The 16,270-nt window shown below is 42.0% G+C and overlaps 2 protein-coding genes across 2 annotated transcripts; both read left to right on the forward strand.

The window, feature by feature from the left end:
* The first annotated feature begins 2,363 nt into the window (after nucleotides 1-2,363).
* Nucleotides 2,364-3,951, forward strand: LOC116117274 (protein Asterix). The gene is made up of 3 exons (XM_031403308.1): nucleotides 2,364-2,532; nucleotides 2,725-2,825; nucleotides 3,813-3,951. The coding sequence occupies exons 1-3, from the start codon at nucleotides 2,380-2,382 to the stop codon at nucleotides 3,874-3,876; spliced, it is 318 nt and encodes a 105-aa protein (XP_031259168.1). The 5' UTR covers nucleotides 2,364-2,379; the 3' UTR covers nucleotides 3,877-3,951.
* An 836-nt stretch (nucleotides 3,952-4,787) lies between these two features.
* LOC116116479 (UDP-glycosyltransferase 83A1-like) lies at nucleotides 4,788-6,481 on the forward strand. The gene is made up of 2 exons (XM_031402548.1): nucleotides 4,788-5,360; nucleotides 5,610-6,481. The coding sequence occupies exons 1-2, from the start codon at nucleotides 4,808-4,810 to the stop codon at nucleotides 6,479-6,481; spliced, it is 1,425 nt and encodes a 474-aa protein (XP_031258408.1). The 5' UTR covers nucleotides 4,788-4,807.
* The last annotated feature ends 9,789 nt before the right edge of the window (nucleotides 6,482-16,270 follow it).

A 16,270-nucleotide genomic window follows, 5' to 3' on the forward strand; every position in this document is an offset into this window, starting at 1 on the left:
AACACTATTCATATTAAAAGATTACTGGAATATTTTATTACTTAACAATCAAATAGGGGAATCTTGAAAATTAAAGAAAGATTAGCGGAGTAATCTTCCTAGACCCCTAACCAAACGCAACGTAAGGGTTATTTTGTAAATGGATGGTTTTTATTTAGACATTTAGATATGCATAAAAATTTTAGAGGGGTAAATTTAGAGATGGGGTTTATTAAGATAAATTATGAAGGACCAATAGCATCACTCTATTTTAATCATAGAAAGGGTAAATGACCTCAATGCCCTCAGCTGCTTTGCCCATCAATCACAACCCACCCCCTTACTTTTACTTCATGTTCAGTAGCCTCCAATACCCATGTTAGGCTTAAAAATTATTAAATTATATAAAATATCACAAATTTTAATAAGAAAATAAAAAATCTAAAAAAAATGTCCCAAAAATGGAAAAATGAAAAGAATAAGAAATATATGGAAAAGGTAAACAATAAATTGAAAAACTTACTTTCTAAAAAGTTAAAAATTGATACATAATCAATATAGGTTGGATTTTGGTGGTTAGATTGATCGGAATTTGACTTGGGAGAAGCGGTTGTGCATACCCTAGTCGCTTGATTGGTGGTGTCGACGGGGGTACAGTTTGAGGGGTTTTAGTGAGTGATGATTAGGAAAGAGAATGATGGTGGTGTGGGGCCGCAGAAATGTAGGAATCGGAAACAGAATAAAATAGTATTTTAAAAGTATGTGAGCGAAAAAGTGTTATTAAACCATTATTTGGATGGGAAAATATCGTTTACTCATTTCTAGAAATTAAAAAGGTAAACTAAAATTTATAGTTGCAGATTGAGCCAAAAACATTTATGATAACAAACACATAAAGTAGCCAACTATTGGGCACAATGGATAGAAAATTTTACCTTTCAATAAAGTTTTATGCCTTCATCAATAGAATGAAATGGTATATGCATATGTAATCGTAATGGAACTTGTCTTCCTAATTTTTTAAGTATAAACTGATCATAAATTTTTTTATCATTTCATGACATTAAACGGATGAATTGAAATTAAAAATTATTTACTTCTCTGTCCACCTAATAATATTCTATTTTTATTGGTATGTGGTTAAAACTCATAGATTCTTCAATAAAACTAGCTCACATATTCTTCAATGTAGTTGTTCATCCTATTGGAATAGATTTTCATGTAGAATGTTTGTCTGCCTTGCTAAGACTTGATGATTAAGACGTTCACACATAAGTTTTTTTCAGGCAATTGGAGTATTTAGGATTCTTGAATGTGTGAGGAAACAAGGTGAAAAAATCATTATACATTAATTGAGAGTTTTTTGGGTGGGTTTTTCGGGTCCGGTCCCAAGTTCCCACCTCTGGGGACAAATAACAAGACTGAAAGTTATAAGGTGCGTTTGGTGTAGTATTTTGGATAGGATTTTGAGGATAATATTGGATTATTGGATAGGGGAGTATTACGAGGTAAATTTGAAAAATTTATGAAAAAGCCCATAGGTTTACTAATTTAATTAAAGACCCTACTATATAAAATGACAAAAACACCCCCACCACCTGCAGTGTAGATTCCGGCCGCCACCGTCGGAATCTGGCCGGAAAATTTCGTTACGGCACAGACCGATCGGATCTATGCCGTAACGCATCATTATGGCCTTTTTCGGCCAGATCCACCACGGATCTGGCCGGAAAAGGCCAGATCTAAGGGCCTGTTATGGCTGTCGACGGCCGGAAAGGCCAAAACGACGGCCATCTTTGGCCGTCAGCGACGGCCAAAGATGTGGCCATCGTTTTCGATCAACGACGGCCATTTCTTTGGCCGTCGCTGACGGCCAGATCTGGCATTTTTCGACCAGATCCGTGGTGGATCTTACCGGAAAAGGCCAGATCGGTGTAATTCTGGCCATTTATGGTCGGAATTTAGGCCGTTGTACAGATTCTGGCTATCACCGGCGGTGGTTGCCGGAATCTGACAAATTGGGTTGATGGGGGGGTTTTTGTTAATTTTAAAAAAAAAATTTCAGGGGGCATTTAGTGAAATTAATAACCTTATGGGGTCTAAAAGTAATTAAAAAAATAGGATAATATTTCTGGAATAGTGTGCCAAACATTATTTGGAGAATAGGATTGGGAATATGGATAAAAACAGGGAGCCAAACGCACCCATAGAGTAATAAGATTATTTTAGCGTAAAGATAGTCTCACAAGATAAAGCCCATACTTAGTACTAGGATATTTATTAGGCCTTATTTTATATGGGCATGGGTCCATGGGCCTATCCTAGCCCGGGCGGGTTCTGTTTCAGTCTACATATGGAGGAAGAATAGAATAGTCACAGTGACACTGATCGATCTCGAAAATGTCTTCACATAATTCAGCCTCTGCGAACGATCCACGTCAGCCATCGACGGCGAAGCCCTTTGTGGCAACTCCAGTGGCTCCTCAAGAATTGCCCATCGATTACGCTGGTTTCATCGCCGTCGTTTTCGGGATTGTCGGCGTCATGTTCAGGGTTCGTTTACAAATCAAATCTCTATTTAGTTAATTACTCAACTCACTCAATTTTACTTCCCTTTGAATCAGCTCTTAAATTCCTTCCTTTTTTTTTTTTTTTTAATTTATTGTGATCGATTTTGTTTTTTTTTTTTTTTTTACCAATTGGATCGAAATAACTGTTGTGTTTATTTGTTTATATTTGTTGCAGTACAAGATATGCTCTTGGCTCGCAATCATATTCTGTGCGCAGTCACTGTCGAATATGAGGAACATCGAGACTGATCTTAAGCAAATTTCCATGGCTATGATGTGAGTCTTGTTTAAGTTTTTATTGTGTTTTTGAACGTGTAATTAATGTAACCCGTGGTGTTCTATAAATTTCGTTGTTGTTTAAACAGTATTTATCATAGTGAGGAATACATGAAATTTTGATGGGATCCATATAGGAATCAAATGGGTTTTGTGTAGGATTCGTATTAATGGTCTATTGAGATTGCTTAGTATTACTGAAAGGGATTTTGTCCTGGATTTTGTGGTGTTTGAAACTTTGCAATGGATGGCGTTTACAATTTCTTTTCAATGGTTGTTGATCTAATTTGTTTAATTCTGCTTGTCACCAAAAGTGTTGCCTTGCATCTTTTCACTAACAACTAAATTTGTGCTTGCACTTCAGCCGATTTGAGTATTATCCATTTTGATTTCCATTCTCTTTTCATGCTTAGATTTAGGCCTGGTTTACTATGTCTAAGTTGATGATGACATTTTAAAGCACGGTTAATTATTAGTGCATTGTTTATTATTTTTATTTTGAATTGCATATTTTTGTTATCTAATAGTGGGTTGAACAAAACGTTAGATTTGGGCAATACATATTTATTGGGTTCAATTTGTTCTTTGTCCTATGATTAAGCATTTCTGCTGCTTTATCTTGGGGTATTTTCTGTTCAGGTTCTATCTTCCCAACATTACTTTCTATTTTGTCTAATGAGTCGATCCTTATACAGTGTGAAATGGTTTTGTAGCGAGTCCTCTTGATTTATCTGTTCATTTATGATTACCGATCAACAACCATAAATTGATTGGGGATAACTGTAATATATTTTAACTAGTCATGGTAGTCCTGAGCATGATGACTTGCAAAGATGCCTCGAAAGAATTGTACTTTAAATGTATCTCTCTCCTCGTCCTAGTACTCGCAGAATGTGTCTTATGTACAATATCATTTGGTTCAGTAATTTATTTGATCATCTATTATTTTCACTATGATGATTCTAACTTCTGTGGCAAAAAAACCAGGTTTGCGATCATGGGCTTGGTGACAAACTACTTAGGGCCTGCTCGACCGGGCACAAAGAGTTGAGATACCTAGAATGGAGTCAAGATGAACTATGACAGTGTACCACATTTTTTTTTTCAGGCGCTTGATGTTGACATTAGGTTCACTTTTTGTAGTTTTTGGGTTGGGGGCGGGAAGTGAACTGTTAATGAAATTTGCTGTATTGAATATGAAAAGATACCAAAATCCACTGAACTTCTACTGTTTTATTTGCAATTTATCCATGTTTTATGGTTACCTCCAGTTTGTTTTCAGTTTAATTCTTTCAAAATAATATGTCAGTGCTTAAGTTTGATCTCAATCCACTCTTTAGCAATGGGCGCTTGAACCCTGATTAGCAAATGCATTAATGCTCGTTGTGCAGGTGATGGAAATTTGATATAATTGCTGATGGCATCGCCATTAGTTTTAACAAGGTGGCGAAGTAAATTATAAGTTGTCCAAGAATAATTAGATGGTGCGTCACGAATACTTAATGACAACACCTATGACGCCCATCTCTTTTATCATGTTGTGAAGTGCAAAAGAATTAGAAGATGTATTAGAATTCCTTTGAAATAAAATGAGGTAGAAATGAACCGAAGATAAACGGCATTGCAGCTGCTGTTGCGCGAGCAATGAAGGTTTAAGTGCATGAGTTTTGAATGACTAAAATGTCTGGTCTCACAGATTAACAAGAAAGAAAACTGATTCATTAAATTATAATACATTCCTAAAAAGATGGCAGTGCTTGATGAATGAAACATGAAATAAGGTCATTGAATACAGTTTCAGAAATATGAACAAAAAAGAAAAAGCATTCCCTCAAGTAATGATGTGTCTGCTTATTTAATAGTTAATCAATCCAGTAATACACTGGCACAAGCAGTTCACAGAACTTGGAACCAAGGACCAATCTCAGCAACAATAGACTTCTTTTGGAACAGTAAGGGAGAGGAGAGATTAGAGAAAAAAGATGGAAACCACATGCTCTGATCCTCACCGGTCAAATGAAGCTATAGGTCATGTGCTTCTTGTTTCACACCCAGCTCAAGGACATGTTAAGCCATTTATGAAACTAGCTTATCGCCTTGCTGATTGTCGAGTCAAGGTTACATTTGTGACTACAGAGTTCATATATGCAAGAATAATGAAGTCCATGAAACCAACATTTGTTGCAGGCATGGGCGCATTGCTAGAGATGGGTGAAGAGCAGCAGCTAGTGAGAATAGTCCCTTTTGCTGATGGGCTAGAACCGGATGATGACCGAAGAGACGAGGCTAAGTTGAATCAGAGTATCTATAAAGTCATGCCTGGTTATCTGGAGGACTTGATAAAGAAGGTCAATCAACAGGAGGGCAATGAGAAGGTCGCTTGTGTCGTTGCTGATGTAACTTGCGGATGGGCTCTGGAGATTGCCGCGAAGTTGGGACTAAAGGGAGCAGTTTTCTTTACAGCATCACCCGGAATCCTGCCCATGACACTTCAACTTCCGAAACTTTTGGAATCTGGCATTATCAACACTGATGGTATGCGTTCAAAAATTTGTCATAACACATCTCACGTTGTTTTCTCTTTATTTATGACTTAGCATAATTGAACTAGTGAAGGATTGCAATGAGAGCTATTACTTACTGAACTTCTGTCAACAGCAATAAGATGTTTCTTTCTGAATGTAAATAAGCTGCAAAAGTGCAATCTCTTTGGAAGAGTATTCAAACAATGCTGAAAATGACCCGTTGAAGTTAAAATTGCATATATTTTGATGAAATCTGTAGGTACTCCAAGAAGGGATGAGAAGGTTGAGCTGTCACCAAATTTACCTCCTTTGAGCCCTGCCGAACTCTTCTGGCTTTGTCCCGGAAACCCGTCTTTACAAAAGGGGATTTTTGCATTTGTACCTGCTATTTACCAAATCTTGACATCTTGCAACTTCTTGCTGTGCAACTGGTTTCATGAGCTTGAACCCTCAGTCACTGATTTACTCCCAAATATTTCAACAGTCGGTCCCATTCTGGCGAACGGGCGACCTAGCGGAAACTTTTGGTCAGAGGACTTAACTTGCTTAAGCTGGTTAGACAGACAACCTCCTAAATCAGTCATTTATGCAGCCTTCGGAAGCTCATCGATGTTCAGCAAGCAGCAGCTCAGCGAACTAGCGCTAGGCCTTGAACTTATCGGTAGACCGTTTTTGTGGGTTGCCAGGCAAGACCTTACCAATGGCAACTCTGCCGAGTACCCAGAAGGGTTTCCAGAGAGAGTAACGAATCTCGGAAAGATTGTTGAATGGGCGCCGCAAGAAAAGGTATTGGCTCATCCTGCGGTAGCCTGTTACTTGACGCATTGCGGATGGAACTCGACAATGGAAGGACTAAGCATGGGGGTACCCTTGTTATGTTGGCCTTATTTTGGTGATCAGTTTTACAACAAAACTTGCATATGTGAAGGTTGGAAAATTGGTTTATGGTTAAAGGGTGATGAAAACGGGATTGTGAGTAGGCATGAGATGAAGAGGAAGGTGGATGAATTGCTTTCCAGTGTTGTTATTAGAGAAAATGTGTTGAAAATGAAGGAATTGGCTGAAAAGAGTGGCAAACCAGGAGGATCTTCTTCAAAGAGTTTGGAAGAGTTTATCAAACAGATTGTGTAAGGGCAGAAGGTGAATTTTGGCATCGATGTTAGATCTTTAAGCTTTAATAAGAACACAACTAAAGTTGCTTTGGTAAAACGCTAAAATACTAAAAGAAAGTAAATAATGGAAAAAAAAAATATTTTTACGTTTAGTGCATTTTCAATCTTATATAGTTATGGGTCAAACTATTGCAATACAAATTATTAACTTAAAATGAGATACAAACTAACCACCCTTTATCTAAATCTAATTTAAATTGAGACACAAACTAACCTCCTTTTATCTTAATCTGATCTAATGGTTTATATAAATCGAAGAAAAAAATGTTCGGATATTGTGGCTCGTTTTCCTATTTGTTCCCATATAAAATTGTATGTCTTTAAAAAAACTCTTTAATAAAGAATATAATTCTAAATAGGAATAGAATTATGAGAGTTCTATTAAGGATTGAAATATGAATCTTATTGAAATAGAATATCCCATATACTACTTATAAATATAGGGGTGATAATCAATTTAAAGTTACGAGAGAATGAGAGAATGTGAGAACACAGGGTATTTGATGTAAGAGTTATTAAACACCATGGGAAGAGTGTTTAAGAAACTAAGATCATTTCCACTCTAGGTACTAGGTTGAGCATGGTTAGAAATTAGTACTGTTTCCACTTTGTTTTATGTACCAGGTTTATGGTATTGTGTACTTTTGTATATCGTGTTCATGAAACTATGGTGGATTTCTCTCATCTGTGGATGTAGGCGGGTTATGCTGAACCACGTAAATATCGTGTCTCTTTGTGTGGTGTGATTTTATTCCTATGTTATTTATCTCGAATGTATGTTTTCTGCTGCGTGATTTTTGTTAGGGCCAAAAATCGTCCTTGGCTCAAATAGGAGAACGGCACTGAATGAGGAAGAGACCAGGCCCAATCCCGATGCGGCCCCATCCGGATTAGGCCCATTTGATACGAGCTACAATCAGCCTAAACCATCGGGTCCGGGCCTTAAAATCCCAGTTCACTTCTTAGACCTATGAGCAAGTCCAGAGCCTACGGCACCCACATATCACTTTCCTATTCCAGATCAGTCTCCTATTCGAGGTCACATTCTTGTTCAGGTCACTTTCCTATTCGAGGTTACTTTCCTGTTCGGGATCACCTTCCTATTCTAACATTGGTAAGATAGCTCACCACCGCCTTAATTCCTCTAGGGTTTATATCAGAGTCACACTAGGACTCCTACTCCCACCAGGACTGGGAGACCAGACAGTCACTATATAAGTAGAGGCTAGCCCTCTCACAAAGGACATGAGATTACATTACACCTTCACACCCGAAGCTCCTACTTGAGAGCTTCACATCATCGCCGTAGTCACAGTCCCCGACTAGACTTCTGGTAACCTCTTTACTCCCTAGTCCTCACTATATTAGCCTCTTTCAGCCTTGCTGACTTGAGTGTCAGAGTGCCTACGGCAAACACCACCCCGGTGTTTCTCGTTTGCTTCACGCTTGTTTCTTTACGTGTGCAGGTGCAGCGGATTGCTAGTGGCCTCAACCTCACGGGATCAGACCCCCCTTTCGTACAAGTAGATGTTTACGTCTACAGTTTGACGCCCACCATGGGGCCTTTAGCAATCATTCAGCTTGACGAACCTTGCTACGTAGAGGAATTTTCCATGGCTGACCCTTCGGACAACACTAACTCCAGCCTCGAGGCTAAACTAGAGGCTCTGACCGCTCTCATGCAACAAAATTCAGACAAGATATCCGCTTTGGAAGCCGAGAACAATGCACTCCAGAGCGAAAACGCATCCATCAGGGCCGAAAACTAGTCTCTTAAAGAAAAGGTGAGTCAGTTCTATGATCCAGAGCTTTTGCCTTGCCAAGTACCTCCCAATCGATTCCGTGCCCCAGTTCCATCCATGCAACCTCTCCAAACCCCAGAGCACAGACCCTTGGCCTTCGGTAAAAGGCCACGTTCATTAAGTTCATCGATGGTCAATGACTCGATCCTAACTCATGGAGGAAAGGATCTGCCAACAGAACCCCATTCATCTGATCCACCCTAGTCTCGAGATCAAGACGCCAAAAAGACAGAGAGCCCACACCTGCAAGACCAACCCATTCTTACCATCCAGCCTCACCTCCAGTCAACCATCCTCGCACAAACACCATTCAGCTCGGCTCACCCTCACGGGTTGAATGGCCAACCTAACCAAACTATAGCACTCGAGCCCACCCATCCTGACGGACCAAACGAATATCAAACAACCCCCCTGACCATTTATGTAGGGCAAAACACCAGATTAGTTACCATGGGAGTCATCCGATCAGAGGGAATAAACGGAGATCCGGGCTACCAGGGTGTGCACGAAGGAATGATCCACCAGACTACACCGCGCGGGATGACCCAACGAAATATGCTAAGGACGAATGCAATGGTTGACCCAGTCAAACGGGATTACCTAGTGGTATCCCCCTCTCCTATAGAACAAGTACTGGCCAAGAGGTTGGTTGATGTAGAGGCAGTGATGAGGCGCATCCCAGGAATGCCGGTCCCGACCAAGAAGAGCAGGCCTTACTGTTACGCGGATTCACCCTTTGTGGACGAGATCGCTCTAGCCGACATGCCCCAGAAGTTTACTATTCCCAGCATGAAACCCTACGACGACACAACCGACCCAGATGATCACATAGCCTTATACAAGCAGCAGATGTTCACTGTCTCAATACCCCGATCGCTGAGGGAAGCCTGCATGTGCAAGAGTTTTGGTTCAAGCTTATCCGGTCCAGCACTCCAGTGGTACACAAATCTCCCGAACGGTTTCATCGACTCATTCACTCAACTCACCGACACCTTTGTGGAGTAGTTCACCAGCAGCAAGAAACTCGAGAAGTTGTCGGCCGATCTATACAGAGTATTCTAGAGAAGGGGAGAGCCACTAAGAGAGTATGTCAGAAGATTCAACAAAGAGAAAATTTCCATCCCTTCTTGAAACCTTGAGACAGCCGTAGACGCTTTCAAAAAAGGTCTCCTCCCGGATGGTAAACTATACAAAGAACTGACGAAGCTAGGTTGCACCACGATGGAAGACGCGTTGGCTAGAGCAACGATTCAAATAAGGCGGGAGAAAGATGAGATGAATCAGACAATTCACGCCAGGTATGACTGAATGCAAAACGACAGGAGGCTAGAGCTCAGATCGATTGTAGGCCCTATAAGGTCACCAAAGAAGCAGGGAAGGGTGCCTACCTGCTCCAAACTCCCAAAGGCAAAGACATCAGCAACAGTTGGAACGCAATCCATCCCACATGCTACTATTTTTAGGTGAAATCAATCTAAATATTTGTTGTCTTTTCATTTTTTATTTAAAAAGGATGAGTGGGCCCATCCATTGCCTTTATAGACAGTCGGTCTCACTGCCTGAATTCAATGAAGCATTATTCAGCAACTGACACCTTCGAATCAGCCTTGCCCGATTCATGAGCTTTCACACTTCGGATCGGCCCTGCTCGATCCACGGATTTGCATCTTCGGATCGACCTTACTCGATCCACGTAATTACACCTTCGGATCGGCCCTGCTCGATCTACAGATTTGTATCTTCAGATCGACCCTACTCGATCCACGTAATTACACCTTCGGATCGACCCTTCTCGATCCACGAATTTATATCTTCAGATCGACCCTGCTCGATCAAATGTTTATTACACCTTTGGATCGACCTTGCTCGATCCACGGATTTGCATCTTCGGATCGACCCTGCTCGATCCACGTAATTACACCTTTGGATTGGCCCTGCTCGATCCACGGATTTGCATCTTCAGATCAACCCTATTCGATCCACGAATTTACACCTTTGGATTGACCCTACTCGATTCACGGATTTACACATTCGCATCGACTTTGCTCGATCCACGTAATTACACCTTTGGATCGGCCCTGCTCCATCCACGGATTTGCATCTTCAGATCGACCCTGCTCGATCAAATGTTTGTTATACCTTCGGATCAACCCTGCTCAATCCACGGATTTACACATTCGAATCGACCCTGCCCGATCCAATAGATTTACACCTTCGGATTTGCATCTTCAGATCGACCCTGCTCGATCAAATGTTTGTTATACCTTCGGATCAACCCTACTCGATTCACGGATTTACACCTTCGGATCGACGCTGCTCGATCCAACGGATTTACACTTTCAGATCGACCTTGCTCGATCCACGGATTTGCATCTTCAGATCGACCCTGCTTGATTTATGGATTTTTTACACTATTGGGTCGACCCTGCTCGACCCACGGATTTACATATTCAGATCGACCCTACTCGATCAAATGTTTATTACACCTTCGGATTTGCATCTTCTGATCGACCCTGTTCGATCAAATGTTTATTACACCTTCGGATCGACCTTGCTCGATCCACAGATTTGCATCTTCGGATTGACCCAACTCGATCCACGTAATTACACCTTTGGATCGGCCCTGCTCGATCCATAGATTTGTATCTTCAGATCGACCTTGCTCGATCCACGTAATTACACCTTCAGATAGGCCCTGCTCAATCCACAGATTTGTATCTTCAGATCGACCCTACTCGATCCACGTAATTACACCTTCGGATCGACCCTACTCGATCCACGGATTTACATCTTCAGATCAACCCTGCTCGATCAAATGTTTATTGCACCTTCGGATCGACCTTGCTCGATCCACGGATTTGCATCTTCGGATCGACCTTGCTCGATCCACGTAATTACACCTTCGGATCGGCCCTAATCGATCCACAGATTTGCATCTTCAAATCGACCATACTCGATCCATGAATTTACACCTTCGGATCGACCCTGCTAATCCACGGATTTACACTTTCGCATCGACCTTGCTCGATCCACGTAATTACACCTTCGGATCGGCCCTACTCGATCCACAGATTTGCATCTTCAGATCGACCTTGCTCGATTCACGGATTTACACATTCGGATCGACCTTGCTCGATCTAAACGATTTACACTTTTAGATCGACCTTGCTCAATCCACGGATTTGCATCTTCAGATCGACCTTGCTCGATTTATGGATTTTTACACTACTGGGTCGACCTGCTCGACCCATGATTTACATCTTCAGATCGACCCTGCTTGATCAAATGTTTATTACACCTTCGGATTTGCATCTTCAGATCGACCCTGCTCGATCAAATGTTATTACACCTTCAGATCAACCTTGCTCGATCCCGGATTTGCATCTTCGGATCGACCCTACTCGATCCACGTAATTACACCTCAGATCGGTCCTGCTCGATCCACGGATTGCATCTTCAGATCGACCCTACTCGATCCACGTAATTACACCTTCGGATCGACCCTGCTCGATCCATGGATTTACATCTTCAGATCGACCCTACCGATCAAATGTTTATTACACCTTCGATCGACCTTGCTCGATCCACGGATTTGCATCTTCGAATCGACCCTGCTTGATCTACGTAATTACACCTTCGGATCAGCCCTCTCGATCCATGGATTTGAATCTTCAGATCGACCCTGCTCGATCAAATGTTTTTACACCTTCGGATCGACCCTGCTCGATTCATAGATTTACACCTCGGATCGACCCTGCTCGATCCAACGGATTTACACCTTCGATTGACCCTGCTCGATCCACGGATTTGCATTTCGATCGATCCTGCTCGATTTATGGATTTTTTACACTACTGGGTCGACCCTGCTCGACCCCGGACACTACTAGGTCGACCCTGCTCGACCCACGGATTTACACCTTTGGATCGACCTTGCTCGATCTGAATTTACACCTTCGGATTGGCCTTGCCTGATCCACGAATTCACACCTTCGAATCGACCTGCTCGATCCCGTTTCATCTCTGGAGCGGCCTTGCCCGATTCGTGGATCCACACCTTCGATCGGCCTTGCCCGTTCATGAAGCTACACATTCAGTCGGCCAGATCGAGTGAAAGGTTCTTACACCTCAAAATCGACAAGTCATTGACCCAACCCAATAGAGAGTTCACCCGACTTAGCCACTAGGCTATACCAAAATCAGAACACACATCATACGACTCAACTCCACCATCCTCACCTCCTAGGAACCAAGTATTGGATCTCCACTCAACCCCCGACCTTGACTCAACTCCACCATCCTCACTCCCCAAGAACCAAGTATTGGTCTCTACTCTACCCAACCGACCGACTGACTAAACTCCACCATCCTCACTCCCTAGGAACCAAGTATTGGATGTCCACTCTACCCGACCGACCGACCGACTCAACTACACCATCCTCACCCCTAAGTACCAAGTATTGGATCTCCACTCCACCCACCCGACCGACCGACCGACCGACGACCGACTCAACTCCACCATCCTCACTCCCCAGGAACCAAGTATTGGATCTCCATCTACCCGACCACTGACTGAACTCCACCATCCTCACTCCTAGGAAGCAAGTATTGGATCCACTCTACCCAGCCGACCGACCCGACCGACTGAACTCCACTATCCTCACTCCCCAGAACCAAGTATTGGATCACCACTCTCCTATGCCACCGACCTACCGACCGACCTGGTCTTTTCAAACTTTGACTATCACCATCACCTCACCCCACGCACACGATCAACACATAGACTTAACTGTCTAAAGAGTTCATCGCCCTTCCTACCCGACGAGCCAGCACATTTCAACAGGCCGGCTCCCGCAACGAAGCCGACACCCCATGCTTCATGTCTAGGAATTCTCCCAATTGGGGCGATTGGCTAGGACAGTCTATCACTTGTTCACCCTCGAGGCGTCAAGCCAAGGGGCCTTGGCCATTCGGTCTTCCATAGTAGACGAGTGGGCAGCCATGGGTCAAATGTTTGCGCATTTTGTTTGCCCTTTGGCATCCAGTAAAGAGCGTCGTGGAATCACAAGCGCAAGTCTTACAGTCCAACAAGCCGGCCGAGCTGATTCCATCCCACTCGATCACCCGTACCCTAACCGAACGAACCTTTAATTTACATTGTCTCCAACTCATTCGACCGCGGCATGTCGAGCAGATACCCCTGTCACGGGATTTTAGTTCACTTCTCCAATCGGCAGGACACACCCGAACGAGCACGTGAGCCCCAGAAGTCTCGTTATGTCAGTCCCTTCGACTCTTCACACGATCGGGCACACCTTCTTGGGGTGATTGCACATTCCGGATCAGCTTTGATACCGAGCGACCCTTGACTACGAATCACCTACATCAAACTGGTCAGCTACGCTGACAATCTGTCGTCCAGGAAGTGAACCGAGCGCGCCTTGATCGCTTCCTACTCTCTGACTTAAGAAAAGCTTAACTCAGAGAGTGGGGGCAAACTGTTAGGGCCAAAAATCGCCCTTGGCCCAAATGAGAACGGGACTGAATGAGGAAGAGACCAGGCCCAATCCCGATGCGGTCCCATCCGATTAGGCCCATTTGATACGAGATACAGTTGGCCCAATCACTTCTTGGACTATGAGCAAGTCCAGAGCCCACGGAACCCATATATCACTTTCCTATTCCAGATCAGTCTCCTATTGAAGTCACCTTCCTGTTCAGGTCACTTTCCTACTCGATGTTACTTTTCTGTTCGGTATCACCTTCCTATTGAACACTGGTAAGACAGCTCACACATCCGCCTAATTCCTCTAGGTTTATATCAGAGTCCACTAGACTCCTACTCCCACCAGGACTGGAGACCAGACAATCACTATATAAGCAGAGTTCATCCCTCTCCACAAGGACATGAGATTACAACACCTTCACACCCGAAGCTCCTCTTGAGAGCTTCACTCATCGCCGTAGTCACAGTCCTGACTAGACTTCCGTAACCTCTTTACTCCCTAGCCCTCATTATATTAGCCTCTTTTAGCCTTGCTGACTTAGTGTCGGAGTGCCTAAGGTAAACACCACCCCAGGTTTTCTCGTTTGCTTCACGCTTGTCTCTACGTGTGTAGGTGCAACGGATTGCTATTGGCCTCAACCTCACGGGATCAGACCCCTTTTCCGCACATAGATTTTTACGTCTACAATTTTCTAACAAAAAAAAGTCGCTTAATAATCCCAAGGGGTTGTCTTGGGTTCTTGGTGTGAATTTTTGGGCCACCTACCATGGTTGGAGTCTCACACAGACTAGGCACGCTCAAGTATTCTGGTTTATATGAAGGATAATCCTCCCATTCTACAAGGCCTTATTGGGTGAGGAGTCAGACCCACCTCAAATTCCATTATGGTATTAGAGCTCATGTTCACTGAGCTAAGTGCTTGACCAGCGGGTGAGGAGTTAGCCAACAGTACCTTCATTAAAACAGACATGACTCAACATATAGGTTTGACCGTGAGGGGGTAGTTCTCCCATTCAACAAGACTTTATAAGGTGAGGAGTCAGACCCATCTCAAATTCTATCATACCATATTGTGACTTACCTAGCCCTTTGCTTGTGAGGTGTTCAACTTTATAAACTAGTTGAGGTACACGCAAACTAGTCAGACACCCTAGTTACCAAACCCTTTGTATTTGTAGGTATTCAATGGACCCTGACGATTAGTTGGTATGCGCAAGCCGGTCAAGACACCTCGGTTGCAAAAAAAACAAAAAAAAAGGTCGTTCACTGTCAATTATTTCAATCCTTTTACAAATTGAATGATATTTTGGTAAACAAAGAGAAACCCTCTGTCTCTCTCTTTAATCACCCGTGACCCTAAATACAATAGCAATGTGAATTGAACAGAATACCACGAAAGCTTTTGATGTGAAAAATAAAAAAACAGGCTGTAAAAGCAGTAAAGACCCCACAAAATTCCTCAATCATTAATCTACTAAAGAAAGGCTAAGTAATTTCTTCCAAATTTCTATTAACTTTTATATTCTATTGAATTGAATAAAAATTCTTACATCAATAAACCCAATTTCTACACATAATAAAAAACTTAATTCTTAATTCCGTAATAAAAATTCAATATCTGCGATGAATTCAAGTTATATCTCTTTCAAATACAAGTCTAATATTATTTGAAATCTCTTTGAAAGATAACGAGTTTCCTTAAAGTTGTGTAAATATCACCATATCAACCAAAAATATAAAATTTAACTACAAGTTTGTTCGCTCTTTGAGATTGAATTTTTTTTTTTTTTTGGGGATTTTATTTGCTCTTCCAGATTGATTTTTTTTTTTCTGGATTTCGTTGTTGGTTGAAAAGAAAATGGTTGATTTCCTTTAAATTTTGAAATAATCTGTGTGAGCGATGTGTAACTTTTTATGCTCAAATTCACAAGAGTTGTTAGATTAGATTTAGATAAATGTGATTAGTTTGTGTTTCATTTTAAGTCAATAATTTGTGTTACAATAGCGTAAACCAGGGGTGTAAACAAGCCGAGCTTTAGGCTAATCGAGCTCGACTCGGTTGCCACAGTGTCAAGTTCGAGCTTGAGCCTAATGAGCTCCTCACAAAAAAAAAAAAAAAAAAAAAAAAAAAAAAAAAAACTCTCAATTTCTCCACTTTTCTACTTTCTCAATCGAGCTGAAATCTGGCAAGTTTGAACTTGGCTCAATATTGTAGCCAAGCCAAGTCGAGCTCGAGCTTCTATTAAGCTGAGTTTCTAGCCACTTGCGAGTGGTTCGGTTTGGCTGACAACCCGACCTGACTCTTTAGTTATCTATGTGATTCCATATTTTTCAATTTTCTAGTTTTTAAATAATAAAATTTTATGTGAATAAGTAAGACACATTTTCTAAGATAAAAAGAGAGAAGGAAAACCAATAAAAAAAATTGAAAACAACAAATTT

This window comes from Pistacia vera, unplaced genomic scaffold, assembly GCF_008641045.1.
Source record: "Pistacia vera cultivar Batoury unplaced genomic scaffold, PisVer_v2 Contig123, whole genome shotgun sequence".
In the NCBI taxonomy this organism is placed as follows: Eukaryota; Viridiplantae; Streptophyta; class Magnoliopsida; order Sapindales; family Anacardiaceae; genus Pistacia; species Pistacia vera.